The 18,223-nt window shown below is 38.6% G+C and overlaps 3 protein-coding genes and 1 non-coding gene across 8 annotated transcripts; 1 reads left to right on the top strand and 3 right to left on the bottom strand.

The window, feature by feature from the left end:
• Window positions 1-767: 767 nt before the first annotated feature.
• Window positions 768-5,015, bottom strand: LOC104729560 (transmembrane and coiled-coil domain-containing protein STS1-like). Of its 4 annotated transcripts, none has more exons than XR_015573964.1 (16): window positions 4,592-5,015; window positions 4,369-4,450; window positions 3,769-4,284; window positions 3,378-3,546; window positions 3,136-3,288; window positions 2,869-2,966; window positions 2,599-2,690; window positions 2,375-2,445; window positions 2,148-2,283; window positions 2,026-2,071; window positions 1,844-1,926; window positions 1,680-1,756; window positions 1,498-1,568; window positions 1,344-1,401; window positions 1,058-1,172; window positions 768-909 (listed from the first exon to the last, which is right to left on the bottom strand). XR_015573964.1 is itself a non-coding variant. In XM_087477711.1 (16 exons), exons 1-15 carry the CDS (start codon window positions 4,828-4,830, stop codon window positions 1,059-1,061), a joined length of 2,019 nt encoding a protein of 672 aa, XP_087333837.1. In that variant the 5' UTR covers window positions 4,831-4,957; the 3' UTR covers window positions 768-909; window position 1,058. The 4 variants fall into 4 exon arrangements, 2 of the variants coding, with proteins under 2 accessions (XP_087333837.1, XP_087333836.1); XR_015573963.1 differs by having other exon boundaries at window positions 768-986; XM_087477711.1 differs by having other exon boundaries at window positions 2,026-2,085; window positions 4,592-4,957.
• A 52-nt stretch (window positions 5,016-5,067) lies between these two features.
• On the bottom strand, window positions 5,068-5,140 carry TRNAE-CUC (transfer RNA glutamic acid (anticodon CUC)). The gene has a single exon. It is a non-coding gene; the product is annotated as a tRNA-Glu (tRNA).
• A 106-nt stretch (window positions 5,141-5,246) lies between these two features.
• Window positions 5,247-8,240, bottom strand: LOC104729561 (putative serine protease EDA2). Of its 2 annotated transcripts, none has more exons than XM_010448513.3 (12): window positions 7,779-8,240; window positions 7,531-7,656; window positions 7,279-7,434; window positions 6,997-7,182; window positions 6,791-6,907; window positions 6,640-6,693; window positions 6,496-6,567; window positions 6,139-6,344; window positions 5,955-6,049; window positions 5,790-5,864; window positions 5,579-5,662; window positions 5,247-5,484 (listed from the first exon to the last, which is right to left on the bottom strand). In XM_010448513.3, the coding sequence occupies exons 1-12, from the start codon at window positions 7,989-7,991 to the stop codon at window positions 5,369-5,371; spliced, it is 1,500 nt and encodes a 499-aa protein (XP_010446815.1). In that variant the 5' UTR covers window positions 7,992-8,240; the 3' UTR covers window positions 5,247-5,368. The 2 variants fall into 2 exon arrangements, with proteins under 2 accessions (XP_010446815.1, XP_087333838.1); XM_087477712.1 differs by having other exon boundaries at window positions 6,139-6,340; window positions 6,492-6,567; window positions 7,779-8,049.
• On the top strand, window positions 8,104-11,931 carry LOC104729562 (putative LRR receptor-like serine/threonine-protein kinase At4g36180). Its single transcript, XM_010448514.2, has 2 exons — window positions 8,104-11,164; window positions 11,249-11,931. Exons 1-2 carry the CDS (start codon window positions 8,273-8,275, stop codon window positions 11,771-11,773), a joined length of 3,417 nt encoding a protein of 1,138 aa, XP_010446816.2. The 5' UTR covers window positions 8,104-8,272; the 3' UTR covers window positions 11,774-11,931.
• The last annotated feature ends 6,292 nt before the right edge of the window (window positions 11,932-18,223 follow it).

The following is an 18,223-nucleotide window of genomic DNA, read 5'->3' on the forward strand; positions in this document are numbered from 1 at the left end:
CTTTCTAAAGTGATTTTTAAACCTTCTTACACCAATCTTGAAGATCATCTTAATTTGACCTTTCAATTATTGTTTTAGTTGAAAGCGATCTGACACCATCTTGACATTAGCTTTGTTCACTTGGAAAACGAATCTTGTTTCATTATGTAAACGAGTGAATTATGTATTGTCAACATTAAATGACGAGAGAAAGAGATGGCTTAAGATATTTAAACTAGCGGTCCTTGGTTTTTAATATACTTTCGAAGTTCATTAGTTTGTTAAAAGGAGAAGAAGATAGTTTAGCAATTATCAGTGACGACAATAATACATTTTCTCTATGAAATCAACAGATTCATTGCACCTTGTCTCCTCAATTCAAGGGAAATATAAATTTTGTCTCGAACAAAATATATATACCTATATAAAAAACGTTAACAAAGAAAAAGTTGAATAGAAATAAATAAATAAGAAGTTCGTAGTAAGTAGTAGTGTCTCGACGACAGAATCTTGTCGCGGAGAGAGACAAAAGATCAAGAAAGTGACAAATTTTATAGTTGGCAAGGCTGATTCTTTATGAATATAAACGTGATGCTGGGAGAAACAAATAAAATTTGTGGGCTAGTTACTTGTTTATTTACGATTGTAATGTTTCTTTACTTGAATGGACCACCATGAGTGGTGGCGAACGAAAGAGAGAATACTCTTCAAAAGCACTTTAGCATAGAACGGATCAAAGAAAACAAATGGAAACCTGTTGGATAAGTAAAATACAAAAAAACGGGACCTTTCACGCAAAGTTGTATTGTAATTTTCATCCAAAAAAAGTTGTATAGTAAATCTAAAGTGATAAAGCAGTGGTCGTAATAGAAGCTCTCGTCCTTCGCCGGCGTCGACGACGAACGTTAAAAAGACAAAAGACGTCGACGACTAAACCAAACAAACAAAATACACGACTTACTTTCATTAATGTCTAACTGTATAACGACTTTTATTTGTTTTGTTTCCTGTGATTCAAACATGTGAAAAAGTTTGCTTCTCTATATTGTGATATACAGTATGTATCTGATTTGATTACCTTAGAGAGTGTCTCGGAAAACAGGGTAATAAGTGTCGATCTCGAGTCTTTCTAGAATCTGCTGAGTTTTCCATAGATATGAAGAGTGACCTTCCACCATATCGGTTACATCCACCTGTTATGTTACACGTTGAGAGATCAAGAGAATATTATTCATATTGATTGCAACTTTACAATTATTGAAAGTGATCTTATATCTTTCTTTTTGGCAACACCATTACTAAATTTATACTCCAACAACTAATCATTTGTTTCATTAATGGACCAAGAGAAAGAGACGGCTTACATTTTCGATCCCAGGGATACAAATTGGTTGGATTCCGGCTAATCCTTGGGAGAATAAACTGTGGAAGATCAAAGGTTAGGATTCGTAGAACATGATGATTTGTTAGGTGAAATGGACAAAATTTGAAATAATGGAAGTTATGTAACATATGTACCTGGCGCGAAATGCAATACCAAGGGTCCAGTCGTTTGTGGCATAAACATTGATGAATCTTCCAGCTACCATCTAAGAAACAGGACCAGAGAAATAAATTAAAAAACTCAATTAAGATTTGATTCAATTGATGTGACATATGATTTGGTCAGTTACTGACATCGCTCAAAGAGAGTTAATTACCTTCCTTACGTCTCGCCAGTTCTCATTATTGATTGAAATGGGTGCTCCAAGAAGTACAACTCTTTCCACAAGATCAGCTGCCAAGACATGTTAAGAGTTTAAGAAAAAAAGAAGCAGAATTCAATCTTTTCAAGATATCTTCTATGTAGCACATGAGAAACTACCGTTTTGTTCTGTCTCGGCCAGTGTTTGGAGGCATTTGAAGATGACACGAGCACCAAGAGAAAAACCCACGAGAGTGATGGGTCTGAATTCACAACATTTGAGGAAATATAAGCAATCAACACATAAATCCTTATGTTTAGAAATTATATTCAGTTGCTTGCAGCAGTCATAAACTCTTTACCTATTTCCTTGCAAGCCTTTTTGTAGCGCTTCAGCTAGAACTCTTCCTGCTTTGTCCGATCTACAGGGTTTAGGGTTATCTTCATTCATCAATTGACTACTTAGCTAGGGGAGATGTGTTACCTATCAATAGCAATACTCCATTTGCTATCTATGAAATCAGCAGCTACCAATATTGTCGCTGGCCACGCCAATGCCATTAAAAGAGAGGCCAACACAGTGTGCATCGCTCCTTGTTTCATCAATTCCATGGCAAGCCCTAGGGAAATCAAAACAAAATCACAATTATATTAGAAGATTGACATTTTTACATCTACATGGTTATTTTAGTAAGGATATAAACCAATTACTTGAAGTAAGCCAATCCTGAATTGCAGTGCTCACTAAGATAAGATTCTTGGACTCCCATTGCAGCGTGTACCTGAGATAGTAAAAGATCAGAATGTAAGAGGCAACTATAGTTCTATTCTTGAGAATCAGCCACAAACGTGATGAGAATAGCTAATGCAAGGAATAGCTCCACATGTTAAATCCTATTTCCTTTTTAAGATACCAAAGTTCTCACATGACATACCTCTCCATATTGCTAGTTAACCCTTCCCATGGTTTCACAAAATCTTCTTCTTCAAAAACAACACCAGCAATCAAGACTTCCACTGCTAACCGCTGTTACATTGATTGCCACAAACATTTTCACATCAGTGAACACGTGGCCCTCAAAAACTGGAAAACTCAGAGTAAGGAGATTCCGAAATAATGGAGAAGAGGAGACACGACCAATATGTTCTCCAAGATACAAAAGTATGTCCCAATGATCTAGCAGCAGAGGGAAATAGGAACTCACTCCTTGATTATGATTTTCGCCAATAGCTTTAAATTCGAACTCATCAAGGTCCCCAATTCTCCTCGCCATCTTAGTCCCTGTGAGACCAGCTCCAGCAGCTGGGTACGAAAACATTTTAAAAATCAAGCATAAGTAACATCCTAGACGCTCCATAAAAAACTTAATACATTAGTGGGGATGAAAGACAAGCCAAAATACGTAGTGACTAATTGTAAGCGTACTGATATATCCATGTAGTGCAAAAATGAACCATCTACTCTTATTCACCTCCAAATGATGCTGCAACCGCAACGGAGCCAGCAACAGTTCCGGCAGCACTAGCCGCAGCAGCAAACCCACCAGCTCCTATCACCGGTATAATTGTGCCCAGTGTTGGTGCCAATGCACCAAACCCTGCAGCAATAGCTGGAGCAGCCAATCCTGTTGAGCATAACCATGTAAATTTAAGACAGGTAACCAATTCAAAATGCGCTCTAATTTATAAGGTTAACGCTTTGAATTCACCGTACCACCAGTGATGGCCATCAAAGTTCCCCCTGTGATAGCAGCGGCACCAATGATGCCTCCACGCTTCCACTTAGCCCATGAACTCGAAGGAGATAGAGCATCTTCACCCTTCATTTCAGCAGACTTCTGAATGGCCATGGCAGAGCATGCGACCATTGTCTCAATTGCTTCCTAGAAATTGAAGATCCCTAAATGTTAATATATCTAAACAATGAAAGAAAACACAAAATCAACAACCGCCATTAGCAGATGGAAAGTACTGGAATTTAAAGCAGTGCTAATTTCACATCCTAACTCACAGAAAGATAGCTAATTCGTAACAAAAAAAATGATTCCAAGTAAAAGCGTTAAGTTTCACAAGGAACTTGTCTCGGAAGAAATAACTATACGAACCACTTTAATCCACTCAATGTTAAACCAGGTCGCAAGTAAACGGAGAGCAACGCGATGACGAGCATCATAGCCTTTCCTACGCCGAGAACATTTCTTATCCTCAAGATGTTTATCTGACAAGCAAGCAGAAAGGAGTTCATAAAGAACATTAATCTTCCTCTGATGGCTAAGCAATGTCACTTCCTTAACAGATTTCTCATCTTCAAGAACTTCAGGCTTATGGCTTCCATCTATAATAACCACACCCGCTTCAAGACTCTCTGTTTCAACACTTTCAGCCGCCTCCTTCTTATCCTTCTCTTTATCCAAATCCACCTCTTTTGATTTGACCTCAGGAACTTTATATTTCTCACGGCATTCGTTTTCATACTCCTGATGCTTCTCCTTCTTAGCATCTATCGAGACAGAGCTTTGAATGTTGTACACCATAGAATCAGCAGCTTTAGCTAATGCCATCTCTTGCTCCACCATTTCGACAGAAGCATCACTCGCTTCTTCTGAGAGTAACCTCGTGAACTACAAGAAATCAAAAATAGAAGTTAATGAACAATTAACTCAATGATCCATAACAAAAAATATCAAACTCCACAATAAACATACCGCTCCGATGTGGTGCTTAGCCGGAGTCGAGCAAGCTGTTTGCTCGAGACCAAGCCAAGCCGGTGAATCAATCTCAAGACATCTGTGGATAAAAACGAATTACAAACTAAATTATATGATTCCAGAACATGATGAGTCCAACGTGACTATACAACCAAAATATAGAATTAGAAACAATACTTCAGTTATCGATGAGAAACGAGAACAGATTTTGGGAAATCACCTGAAAACGGGTCGAAGAAGGCAAGACGTCTCGTGTACCCAAAGGCTTGGGTCATCGGAGACAGAATCTCCGCTACTGCAATTGCTTCTACGCTCTTCGTCACCTCCGTCGTCGTCTTCTGCCGACGGGATCCCTAACGGCTGAGTCTGGTTAATTTGCGCTTGGTTGAGAGCGATCGCGAACAATGCGCCGGCCGCATATCTCTGCGTCGGAGTCAAATTCGACGTAGATTCCACCATACCGAAACAAAACGTTTGGTCTTTACCGATCAGCGAAAATAAAATACGAAAGCAACAAATTCGCCGGAAGTCGGATCACCGTCAAATTTTGAAATCCCGAGAAAGATGAATCCGTGACTATATGAGTCATCCGTTTTCCTTTTCCTCTGGTCCAGTAGCGAGAAGACATCTGTCTTCACTCTGTTGACTTATTAATCAAAACGACATCGTCTTCAAGACCAAAATTTATAAAAATATCTCCGTTGCCGGGACTCGAACCCGGGTCTCTCGGGTGAGAGCCGAGTATCCTGACCAGCTAGACTACAACGGATTTGTGTTCAGTATCAAGATATGTTTTATTTAACTTAACAAAGAAAATTAATCCACAATAAATGCTAAGAGCATGCGACTCGACGGCCATCGACTATGCGCGTAACTGTAAAAGTTTCGTAGATAAAAGTTCGAAACATGATACATCAGAGGTTACAGTTACAAAGATACAAGTTTGGAACATACATCTGATGTTTTATTTATCTGCAGAACTGGAGTTTGTGTGACTTTACATGGAACTCCTAATCCCTCCACGACACTCGGAGAGCCACAAGTCGATGTGTTCTATGATACGTTGCCTCACTTTGTTCACTGCATCGGGTGAACTGCAGTTCTTGGAATCACCTGAAAATGGAATCATATTTTTTAACTAGCTGTTTCAATACTTGTCTTTGACTTCAGGCATTGGAAACAGAAAAAAAAGGCCAGTAATATGTACCTTCAATGATCATTGGAGATTGAGGGCATCCTCGAAGATCACTTCCATGGCCACAGTTATGACAAGTGATGATGTATGAAGGCACTGTGTGGTCAAGCATTAACTTGTTAGTGTCCCAGTCCCAGCAGAGAAAGTATCTGGCTGAGTGCTAGAGACAGACTATGTCTGAGTTTATGTTCTGTGATTTTTGTCAAACTAAAAGGAGACTTACGGTCAGGAGATGAGGTCTGTTTCGATGCATGACGCCATGGATCCTGTGACCCATTTGTGAAGACGATCTTGGTCGCTGCAAATTTGAGAATATAAGATGCGAAGAAACTGTTGGCATGTGTACAAGTGTAAGAGGAGCTCGAAAAGTTTTTCCGACATTACATACCAGCAATTCTATCACTTCCATAGTACAGGTTTGTTGCATCTACTTCAGGGTAAACACCTTTCCCAAACAGACTTTTGCACAGATCCAAATGATACCTATGAAATTAGTACAAACATAAGCAGGACGATGATAAATAGAAACGGTAAAGAACAAATTAAGCATATAAGCTTGGGACTGTGTGTACTCTGTATTGATTTGATGGGACCGGATGCTATCGTTAGCAGGTGCCACCTGGAAATATGCCACTTCAGTGCAAACTTGGAACCACCAAAGCCTATCTGCACTCTCTGACGTGATTGCAGTGTCTAGCAGATGTTTCCGGCTATATGTTTTAGAGCTTAGCCCGAAAACTCCAACGCAAAACTCTCTAACGTATTTAGCATATGCTTCCTGTATTAACACACCAAATATAATGCATAAGCAAAAATCTTTAATTTACAAAACGAGTTCTTCTATTCTTGTAGGATATATGATCACTGTTCATATACATATATATACACCGAGCATAAGCAAAGAGGGATCATGAAAACAAAGAACTTGCCAGTAAATCACCACCATTCTTCTGAGCTTCCACAAGTGGTACACATAGTTTATCCGGGTTTCCGTATTGGATCTGCCAAAATCTTGACTATAAACATCTTAAACTAGAAAGAAAACTAAAATCATAAAACTATGAAATGCTTACAGCAATAACTTGTGCATCCGCTATCAAGTATAAGAAATCAGCATCAACATCAAGCTGCAGATTTCAGAAACTTAAACATATTAGAGACAGACTTGTTACGTCCATAATTGTTTGGATTCAAAGAGCAGAAAGAGAAACAGCAAAGCTAGACCTCGGTGGCATTGAAGAGAGCTTTCACAGCCTTGTTGTTTACTTTAAGCCCTAGTTCCACTAGTTTGTTAGTCTCTTGTAGTACAGCTTTACATTCCGGTCCAACCGACTCACCTATCTGCACGATAAGGGACAAAAATCTTGATACTATAAGCAACTGAACTCTGTATAAACGCACCAAACATGTCATTCACTCAAGTTTAATACCTGTTGATCATATTCAGCGTATTCGTAGACAGCACGAACAACTGCAGAACTAGCGAGGCTTCCACAAGTCAAATGAGGGAACTTAAGCCGGAACCAAGCACTCAGAGCTCCAGAATAAGACGCTCCAAAGAAGAACCACGGATTCTCAACATTGCCACTTCTATTAAACTTAACATTCAAAGAGTTCTGCATCCACAAACAAAATCCCAAAAACATGTTCATTGAATCATAGAAGCAACCACTTCTAGTCTAGAGTATAAAAACCACAAGAAAACAACTCGCCTGATAATATTGGCGGAAAGCAGCTAAATCGTTAAGGGCCTGTTTAGATGAAAGATACTTGAGATTTTCAGTGGCTAATGAGTTAAAAGGTGAGCTCTTCCCGTAGTAACGATGCTCAAGTGAAACAATACCAGCTTCAAACTTCTTTGCTAACACCTAAATTACATATTATATAAGGAAAAGCAACGCAAACTTCAGAAACAATCATATGCAATGAGAAAGATGAATCAATCAAAAAAATCAATATCTTACAGATATATAATCATTGGGGATTCCGTTACAAGGACCTTCACCGCAGATAATCAAAAAGATAGGTCCGTCAGGTACCCGTAAAAAATCAAGATACTCATAGTATCGCTGTCTGAATTTACGATGATCCTGAGAGATAAAATTAGAAACAATTCGAATTGGAAACTAAGATTTAGTAACGAAATCTCAAATCAAATAGGAATCCAAAAATAGAAATCGAACAGGAATCGAAATAGGGAAAGATTGATTACAGATGGAGAGTAGTGGTCTAGGTTTTGATTGAACCAGAGCTCATCCCTCGTCAAGTACTTGCTCCCTTCGAATAAACCATGAGAAATCCTACGAGGTTGCAATAATCCATCAGACAAATCCGAACACGACAATAGCACCGTGAAGATAGTGAGTACAGTAAAGCCAAATCTAAGCGTCGCCGACAACATATTTTTCTTCGCCGTGAAATCCATCCAAAAAAAACAAAATAATGATTTTTATCTGTTTTAAAAAAATATTAAAAAAATAAAAATAAATAATAATTGCAAGGACAATATAATGATTAAAATAATGTATCCCCAATTTGTAACAAATATTTTTTTTTTTAGTAATATACTAATATATGTATTGTTTCGGCTTCTTCTTTAAAAACTTCAACTTTACTCACTTTTGTTAATTCTCTCTCTCTCTTTGAAACTCACACTCATGGCGACACTTCTCTCACCCTAATTCACTTCAAGCAGATCTATACTATATGGCCATGGGTATATCTCTATTCTTCTTCATTCTCCTCGTGATTTACGCGCCGTTACTTTTACACGCCGATGAGTCTCAAACAGAGATCGAATCACTCACGGCGTTTAAACTCAACCTCCATGACCCACTCGGTGCGTTAACTTCATGGGATCCTTCAACTCCATCAGCTCCATGTGACTGGCGTGGCGTCGCCTGTACTAACCACCGTGTTACAGAGATCCGTCTTCCTCGTCTCCAGCTCTCCGGACGAATCTCCGATCGTATCTCCGGCTTACGCATGTTACGGAAGCTTAGTCTCCGGTCAAACTCTTTGAACGGTACTATCCCTACCACACTCGCTTACTGCACGCGCCTACTCGCTATCTTTCTCCAGTACAACTCACTCTCCGGGAAACTACCTCCGGCGATGAGGAATCTCACTTCGCTTGAGGTTTTCAACGTTGCTGGTAACCGTCTCTCCGGTGAGATCTCCGTTGGTTTGCCGACGAGTCTTAAGTTCTTGGACGTTTCCTCGAACACCTTCTCTGGTCAGATACCGAGTGGACTCGCTAACTTGACTCAGCTCCAGCTTCTTAATCTCTCATATAATCAGTTTACCGGCGAGATTCCGGCGAGTTTTGGTAACCTTCAGAGTCTTCAGTACTTGTGGCTCGATTTCAATCTCTTGCAAGGGACATTACCGTCGGCTATCTCAAACTGCTCCTCCTTAGTTCATTTGAGTGCGTCGGAGAACGAAATCGGCGGCGTGATTCCCGCCGCGTACGGTGCTCTTCCGAAACTCGAGGTTCTGTCTCTCTCTACCAACAATTTTTCCGGTACTGTGCCGTTTTCTCTCTTCTGCAACTCTTCGCTTAGGATTGTTCAGTTAGGCTTCAATGCTTTTTCCGATATCGTACGGCCTGAGACGACGTCGGCCAACTGTCGTACCGGTTTACAGGTCTTGGATCTCGGGGAAAACCGAATCTCCGGTCTTTTCCCGTTGTGGTTAACAAAGATTTTGTCTTTAACGAATCTTGATGTTTCTGGAAACTTGTTTTCCGGCGAGATTCCGCCGGATATTGGTAACTTGAAGAGGTTAGAAGAATTGAAGTTGGCTAATAACTCTCTTACCGGTGAGATTCCTGTTGAGATTAAGCAATGTGGTTCGTTAGGTGTTCTTGATTTCGAAGGGAACAGATTAAAAGGTCAGGTTCCTGAGTTTTTAGGTTACATGAAGGGTTTAAAGGTTTTGTCTTTAGGCAGAAACAGCTTCTCAGGTTATGTTCCTTCGTCTCTGGTGAATCTGCAGCAGCTTGATAGGCTTAACTTAGGTGAAAACAACTTGAATGGGAGTTTCCCTGTAGAGTTAATGGCGTTGACGAATCTGTCTGAGCTGGATTTGAGTGGAAACAAGTTTTCCGGGGAAGTTCCTGTGAGTATCAGTAACTTGAGTAACCTCAGTTTTCTGAATTTGAGTGGGAATGGATTCTCTGGTGAGATACCAGCTAGTGTGGGCAATCTGTTTAAGCTAACAGCTCTTGATTTGAGCAAACAGAATATGTCTGGTGAGGTTCCGGTTGAGCTCTCTGGTTTGCCCAACTTGCAAGTGATTGCATTGCAGGGAAACAACTTCTCTGGCGTTGTACCTGAAGGGTTTAGTAGCTTGGTGAGTTTAAGGTATGTGAACCTTAGCTCCAACTCCTTCTCTGGTCAGATTCCACAGACTTTCGGGTATCTTCGGTTGTTGGTTTCTCTGTCACTATCAGATAATCACATCTCTGGGTCTATTCCACCTGAAATTGGGAACTGCTCTGCTCTTGAAGTTCTCGAGTTAAGATCTAACCGGCTAATGGGTCATATACCAGCTGATCTCTCTCGCCTTCCGCGTTTGAAGGTGCTTGACATGGGTCGGAACAACTTGTCAGGCGAAATCCCACCAGAAATCTCGCAGAGCTTGTCTCTCAACTCGTTGTCACTTGACCACAATCATCTTTCAGGAGTCATACCTGGATCTTTGTCTAGGTTATCAAACTTGACAAAGCTAGATCTTTCTGTTAATAACTTAACCGGGAAGATTCCAGCTAGCCTCACCCTTATCTCCAGTAACTTGGTGTACTTTAACGTCTCAAGCAACAACCTTAAAGGAGAGATTCCAGCTTCGTTAGGCTCAAGAATCAACAACCCATCAGAATTTTCGGGTAACACAGAGCTCTGCGGGAAGCCATTAAACAGAAAATGCGAAAGCAGCACAGCGGAAGAGAAGAAGAAGAGAAGGAAAATGATTATTATGATAGTTATGGCTGCAATAGGTGCATTCCTTTTATCACTCTTCTGCTGCTTCTACATTTACACACTCTTGAAATGGAGAAAGAAGCTGAAACAACAGTCTACAACTGGAGAGAAGAAACGAAGTCCTGGTAGAACAAGCGCAGGAAGTAGAGTTCGTAGCAGCACGAGCAGATCAAGCACAGAAAATGGAGAACCAAAGCTAGTGATGTTCAACAACAAGATCACTCTGGCTGAAACAATCGAAGCAACACGACAGTTTGATGAAGAAAATGTTCTTAGCAGAACCAGATACGGATTGCTATTCAAAGCCAATTACAATGACGGAATGGTTCTCTCTATCCGCCGCTTACCCAATGGCTCACTCTTAAACGAGAACTTGTTCAAGAAAGAAGCTGAATTCCTCGGTAAAGTCAAGCACCGAAACATCACTGTCCTTAGAGGTTACTACGCAGGTCCACCAGATTTAAGGCTTTTGGTGTATGACTACATGCCAAACGGAAACTTATCTACTCTGCTCCAAGAAGCTTCCCACCAAGATGGCCATGTCCTAAACTGGCCAATGCGTCACCTCATAGCTCTCGGGATCGCTCGTGGACTTGGTTTCCTTCATCAATCCAGCATGGTAAGTCTCTTACGTTTTAAATCACATTCTACAAGTATACATCATCAGTTTCAGTTTTGTTTTAACATTCATTATCTCAAATAGGTTCATGGTGATATCAAGCCACAGAATGTACTATTCGACGCTGATTTCGAAGCACATTTATCAGATTTCGGGCTTGACCGTCTCACGGTACGATCCCCGTCAAGATCAGCCGTCACATCAGCCACCACTGGGACGCTAGGATATGTTTCTCCAGAAGCCTCATCATCAGGAGAAATCACAAGAGAATCTGACATCTACAGCTTTGGCATTGTCCTACTCGAAATCCTAACGGGGAAAAGACCAGTAATGTTCACACAAGACGAGGATATAGTGAAATGGGTAAAGAAACAGCTTCAGAGAGGTCAAGTCACAGAGCTACTAGAACCAGGGCTACTAGAACTGGATCCAGAATCATCAGAATGGGAAGAGTTCTTATTAGGAATAAAAGTGGGACTTCTTTGTACTGCAACGGATCCTCTAGACAGACCAACAATGTCTGATGTTGTTTTCATGCTTGAAGGCTGCCGTGTTGGTCCCGACGTTCCTTCCTCCGCCGACCCAACTTCTCAGCCTTCACCGGCCTAACCGTTCCTTTTTTTTCTTCTTTGTATTCCTGATTTAAATTTTTAGTGAAGAAAAAAAAATATTAAAAAATTCAGCATTAATTTACTTGGTCTTTGGGAGCTTCTTTAATGTCTTTTGTTGGGACCAAGAACTCGAATTAAATGGTTGTTGTTTACAAAGTCGACTCGAGTGGTCCACTAGAGATTATTGTTTTTTTATTTAGTCAAACGTCATTTACGCACCCGGATTTGATGCATGTGGGGGAGGGACACGCTTCAGGAAGTTTATGATTTTTCGCGCCGAAGTGTAATTTGATAGTACTATCTGCTAATCATATTTAAAAAAAAAACATCATTCAACTAATAATTAATTTAGATTACAAAATCACCAACTTGTGAGTTTTGAGCAAGCAAAAAAAAAAACCCCCTTTTCTCTCTCGTGAAGACTCGTTCGCCCTAGCCGCCGCCAAGGTTTCCTCCTCGTTTCTGACCTCTCCGGCCACCGGCGCCTCTCGCCGGAGTCGTGAGAGGGTCGTCCTATGTTTGCTTCCTTCTTGTCTAGTTGTTGTTGAGCCTTTCTCAGTCCCCTCCGGCGGATCTGGTTTCGAAGGTTTCGGAATGGCGTCAAGGTTTTGTTCTCTCCGTTATCGGTGAGAGCTCACCGAGGTTCGTCTCCTTTTGGTCCGTGATGGTGAGCCGCGATTGCCCTGTCTCGTCGATGTTTCTGTTGAATGAATTTTCAGATCTGGTTTTTCCTTGGCCTTGGTCGTTGATGATGATAGACGGTTTGTTCGGCTTCTACTACGGCCGAGATGTGTTTTGCCTTCTCTCCGGTAACATCTGTCCTTTGTATTCTCCCGTCCTTGGTAGTGCTGCGTTGGGTCTCTTTGTTTAGAAAGTGTCTAGGTTACCTTTGGCTACATTCTCATCAAGTCAAGCTCGTTTGGTATATCCCCAGTTTGTTTTGTTGGTGGCTTTAGGTTGTCCTTGTTAAGTCAGCTTTTAAGTCTCTTAATTTGCGGTTGTTGATATACTTGGGGGTTTGAATCCGGAATTTTTCTCTTCCTCTTCTTAGAGTCCTCTTGTTGGTTTGAGATTAGTTGTTGCTCTAGGTTCGTTCTTGGTGTGAGCCATTTGGATGTTAATTTGTTGCTGAGTCACCTACTAGCCTTCCTTCGAGTTTCCTTTTGGAAGTCTTAGAGTTAGGTTTTAGTCAAAGCAGTGGATTAGTTCTCTATTTCTTCTCTTGCGAGGACGTCGTCAGTTTTAAGTCTGTAGGTGGCTGAAGCTGGTTCGACGAGTGTCCGCGTGTAAGAATAGCTGATCTTGCGTGGCTTGTCTCCTGTCGTTTTTAAGGTTTTTGCCTTCTCCCTAGTGTTTTTAGCTATCTTTATTCGGCTGGTGAGGTGTGCTAGTAGTTGTATTTGAGTCTCTGGTCGTGTTTGTCTCCTGCTTTCTTCCTTGTCGATTTGCTCTCTAGTTGTCCTCGGTGTGTGGTATTCCGGTCTTCTAGTTCTTTCGACATAAACAGGATTCTAAGGAAGCTTGGTGGGATTCTCTCATGCCTTTGTTCATTATAGAGCTTAGTTCCTTTTATTTTCCTTGTATTATCATTAGTTTGTAATCTCTCTTGCCTCTTGTGGCTATTAGTCTCTGGGGACATTCATGTAGTCCGCCAGCATATGTTTCCCTTGTTTGGGGATTTGGTTTTCTTTCTGTTGTAATCCACCTTGGTTTGTAAACCAAGTTTATCAATAAAATTCCAGATGACAAAAAAAAAAAAAAAAAAGATTACAAAATCACTAATGCGCGACTGATTTTTTTTGAAATTTTTGTTTGTTTTAAATTAAAGGCAACAAACAACAACACTCGTTTGGGGTGGGGACTGGGAGTGAAGAAAGAAAGATTGGGAAGGAGACGACAAGGGAGCAAGATGATTGGTGGGGGTGGGGGCTTGTTGTTTGTCACGTGCCGATAGTATTTTGCCTATTTGGTGTTGCTGCTGCCTGATTCTGAATATGACCGTTGAGCCACTGATGGTCGTCACGTGCCTAAAAAAGTTCGTACACCCTGGCACTGTTTTGACTCTGATCCTGTCCTTTTCCCCCCGTCAGTTTTTGCACGTGGCGAGTCCACTGTCAGAGTTCATGTGGATCTTGTTTTTTTTTTTTTCAAAAACGAAATCCAAACGATGAATGATCTATGAAACGGTTTAGGAATATTGAGAAAGTCTCCTACTAATAATCCACAGAAAATTAAATTGGCCATTCTATAATTTTACTTGAGAAAGTATAGTATTATGTCTTCACATGTTTACCAAAAAAAAAAGTATTTTTAGTTTAAGTGAATGGGATAGTAGTGTTTAACAACCCAACAAATGTGTGAAGAGGGGTCCAAAACGACACCGTTTGAATAAAAACATAATTTAGACAATAATAGCGGTTAAACTCGTTTCGTTCGTGGACTTTAGCGGTGTGGCCTGTTAAGGCATGCGGCCATTTTAAAAATTCACTACATAAACGAAAAAAATATTTTAAAAAGCCTTTTATTTTTCATCAAACTTTTAAACGCCCCATTCATCACCCATGTGGTCCTGATTGCGTTGATATAGGCTTTATAAGCCCAATATTGGGTCAAATGTTCCAAGATCCAGCAGACCATGTGATCCTTTATTTACATATCCCATCCATGAAACACAAAATAGAAAAACAAAACTGATTTGGATTTTCGAAAACAATACATCTTGATTCTTCATATTATTATCTACCAAGATCCAAACCTAACTGATGTGTGCTGTAGATTTTCATGAATTATATTGTTACTTGTTGTTTTGAATAATAAAAAAAAAAATTGTGATTATCATGATTTTGGAGTTCACTTGGAACTTGGAAGATGTTCACGGCCACACGTTCAATTTTAAGCCAATGAAATTATATTTTCATAACCAACTAGTTTTAGAACTACCGTATTATTACTAAATAAATGATTACCATGTACGTGCAATCACCATTAATCAACTCCATGGCACGAATCTATCAACAATTGGTGTTTTTTTCTACCAAAAATTGTTTAATCATTTCAATAATAAACTCATCTGCTTCGTATGACTTGCAAAGATCAGTGCTTGCAGTTGTTAAACCCATCAATGACGTTTTAACTTTTACTATCTTCTCATATATTATTATTAATTACCCACATTCATAGTTTCATACTATGACAGTACATCGATCCCTACTCTTTTCTTATCATAAATTATGATCAATCATCGTCTCTTTTTCTTCACGATTTCAAAAATCAATCTATGGGTCTTTCCAATTGTATAAGCACATGACATTAGTTACCATGTAACTCGTGTAAACCATAGTTGATCAGTGCTATAGTTGCATCAAAATATAAAAAATATCGATCTATCGACAAACAGTACGATCTTTGCTGTTCGTTAATAAGTCAAACCGGTGTTAACCGGACTCTAATACATTTCTTCATATTGGTCTAGCACGGGAACACTATAACATGCCATGCTTACATACATTTTGCTGGAGAAATTTAACTATTAAATAACCTTTTTCTATTTCTTGGAGGAGAAATTCTAAATTTACCATCCTATATATAAATTAATAGAGATTTTTAAAAAATTGTGAAAATAAAACTAAGAAATGTTGCAAAGAAGCTTGTGGATTACACTTCTAGCATAAGCATAATGAGAGAACTATATATTATATATGTGCCAGTTTTGTTTATGACGACGCATTATGTTAGTGGGCGGAGACAAAAAGGAATGAGTGAATCTCAAGATTGTTGCGTGATTAGAAAGAGCTATTATTTTCAAGTTAAAATTTCAATAAAATAGTTTTATAAGAAATTGAATATTTTCAGATGTGACTTCAACAGAACAGTTTTAAGCAGAACATGTATGTGTGTATAATTGTAACTTACGGTTCGTCGATGTCTTCTTGTAGATCTTTTACATAGCTCGGCCCCTAGGCATATATAAATGGGTCATATTCTCGTTCAACGGCTGGTTCCTAATGAGTGCATCTATATATTTTTTTTGTGCAAATATATCTAATAATCGTTTTATTAATCGTCAATAAGTAAGGGAATTATAGTTGACCGATGATTATAGAGTTTATATAACGACTCTAACTAATCTTTAAAGGTTATCTGATTAAACTTTGCCTAAATGTTTAGTGAACCTAAATAGATAAGTTTAAGATTGTTGAAGATGTGATCCAGATAAGTTAAAAATTGGTTTATTTTTTATTAGTCTTTCTTAGTTCTTAGCACTAGCTAATGTGATCATGTCGATCTTGAACTAAGTTATATATAATTGAAATTTACTTTTTGGGACTCACAAGTGCAACTTTTTTTTCTTCTCAAGATCGGCATTAGATAAGATGACAATTTTATCATTATCTCCTATTGTAAGTGCATGTGAAACATCTTATATAAAGGACGGCGATTTAGAATTGACTTGTTTATTTAAGCTTATGATATGTAGTTAGTTATTATCTTGTTTTCAATAATGATGCAAAGGTAAAATTTGTCAAGATACATATTTCAACGACAAAGATACACATACTTTACGTTCTAAGTAAATCCATTTGTATATTGAAGTTACAGTTTACTGGATTGTCAACTATATTATTAATTGGTTAGACATGACATGACTCTTTAATAATTAAAATCGAAAAATGATCCAATAGAATTCGTAGAAATCATAATGATTTATTATCAAATGATATTAGAAAGAATTTGAAAAAATGTTATAATGATTTTCATCAAGTCATCTTAGAAAGAATTTGGACAAATGTTATTGTTTTACAAGTTACAACTCACAAGGGTGTAAAATGATCTTCATGTGACCCACTAGAATCTTCTTTTGCTGGTTACGCTAACCTCTCCCTCTCCCTCTCTCTTTATATTGATGAAACTTATAGTTTTGTTTAGTTGTGGAAACAGTCACTTGCTGTAAAAGAAAACGAACACGTCACTTGATCTTGATCATAAGGATATTTGGATCTACCGGATACATTTAACACTAAAACAACGTTTAAACTAGCTGGTATTGTCAATACACGCACACACTTATATATATTTTGGAACAAAGATATATACAATTTAAAGTTATGGAAAGGGGTTTATATATTTCACCGGCCAAAAACTCAGGGAAAGAGGGATGGGACCCACCGAAGAATGATGAGTTCCGCCGCTTGATTAGTGACCGCCGGCCGACCCACCACCGTCCTACGTGGACATGATCTCTTCTTCTTCTCTCATTTTTCATTTTCTGATTTCTCTATCTAATTACATTTACAAAGTACCAAGTATATATTATCATTTTTACCGTAACCGCCGACACAAAAAGTGAAGAAGGTAAGTTTCACCTTGAAAAAAATCTAACCCTTTTTTAAGAAAATGAAAAAGGGACATTAGTTTTAGTGGATTTAGTCGGCATGCCAATTACTAATAGACCTGACTCTCAAGCAAGAAGTACAAGGAATTATTTCCATTTATCAAAATGAATTACAGTATGTGTTTAATACTATTAGATAGTCGGCATTTGATATCTAAACAATTAATTATGTGAAAAACAAAATACTGTATATATAATAAACGTTACGAACGGTTTTTGTTTAAATTGAGAAGAGACATATATATATTCTTCCTAATGTAACACAGCCTAACAGAATAATAGGATTTTTCCTCACCTTTAAGAGCGGTTTAGGAGCATGCGTTTAGATTACAATAATTAATTTATTTGTTTTCCAAAAAGCATGCGTCAACTTCAAACGAAACAAAACAAAATGTGCAGAAAAAACAATTCTTCAATCCGAATATAAACATGCAGTTGACACGTGCAATGAGCTTTTGATTCCGAGACATGTTTGTCAAACGTTAGAGTTCGTTAAGAAAACGACCAAACTTCATAAGAAAACCTTAATTTTTGGGAAACTAATCAAACTATGGTAAATCAAATCATTAATTATTGTTAAGATATTTAGTTTTGTTTTCAGGTTTCACAAATGTCTAAAACTTAATTAGAAACAAATACAGTAAGTATTTTTGTTATTTAATCAATAGTCAACGTCGAAACAACGCGCGGTAATAAGTGCAATTTTGAAGCCCAACAAGTTATGTCCAAACACGTTTGATGAAATGTATATAATGGCATAGGTCCAAAGCATGCAGGACCATGGTCGACTGTTTCACTTTGTTGTTATATGATTTTTTTCTGTACCTTTTTTTGGTGGCATGTCATTTAGAACCTCTTCACCAATCAATGTCAATATCATATGTAGAAGGAAGACGTTCTACCAAAAACAGTTACATTTAAGTTGTTTAAATTTAAGTAAAAATTTTAACAACACGACATATGTAAATCTGAAGAACAGATGCATACTACTGTGATACTGATGCAGGAAGCGTGGTGCGTATACAGGGTATGACTTGGACTACAAAACACAATTCT

Source organism: Camelina sativa, chromosome 12 (genome assembly GCF_030686135.1).
Source record: "Camelina sativa cultivar CO46 ecotype springtype chromosome 12, ASM3068613v1".
NCBI classification, from domain to species: Eukaryota; Viridiplantae; Streptophyta; class Magnoliopsida; order Brassicales; family Brassicaceae; genus Camelina; species Camelina sativa.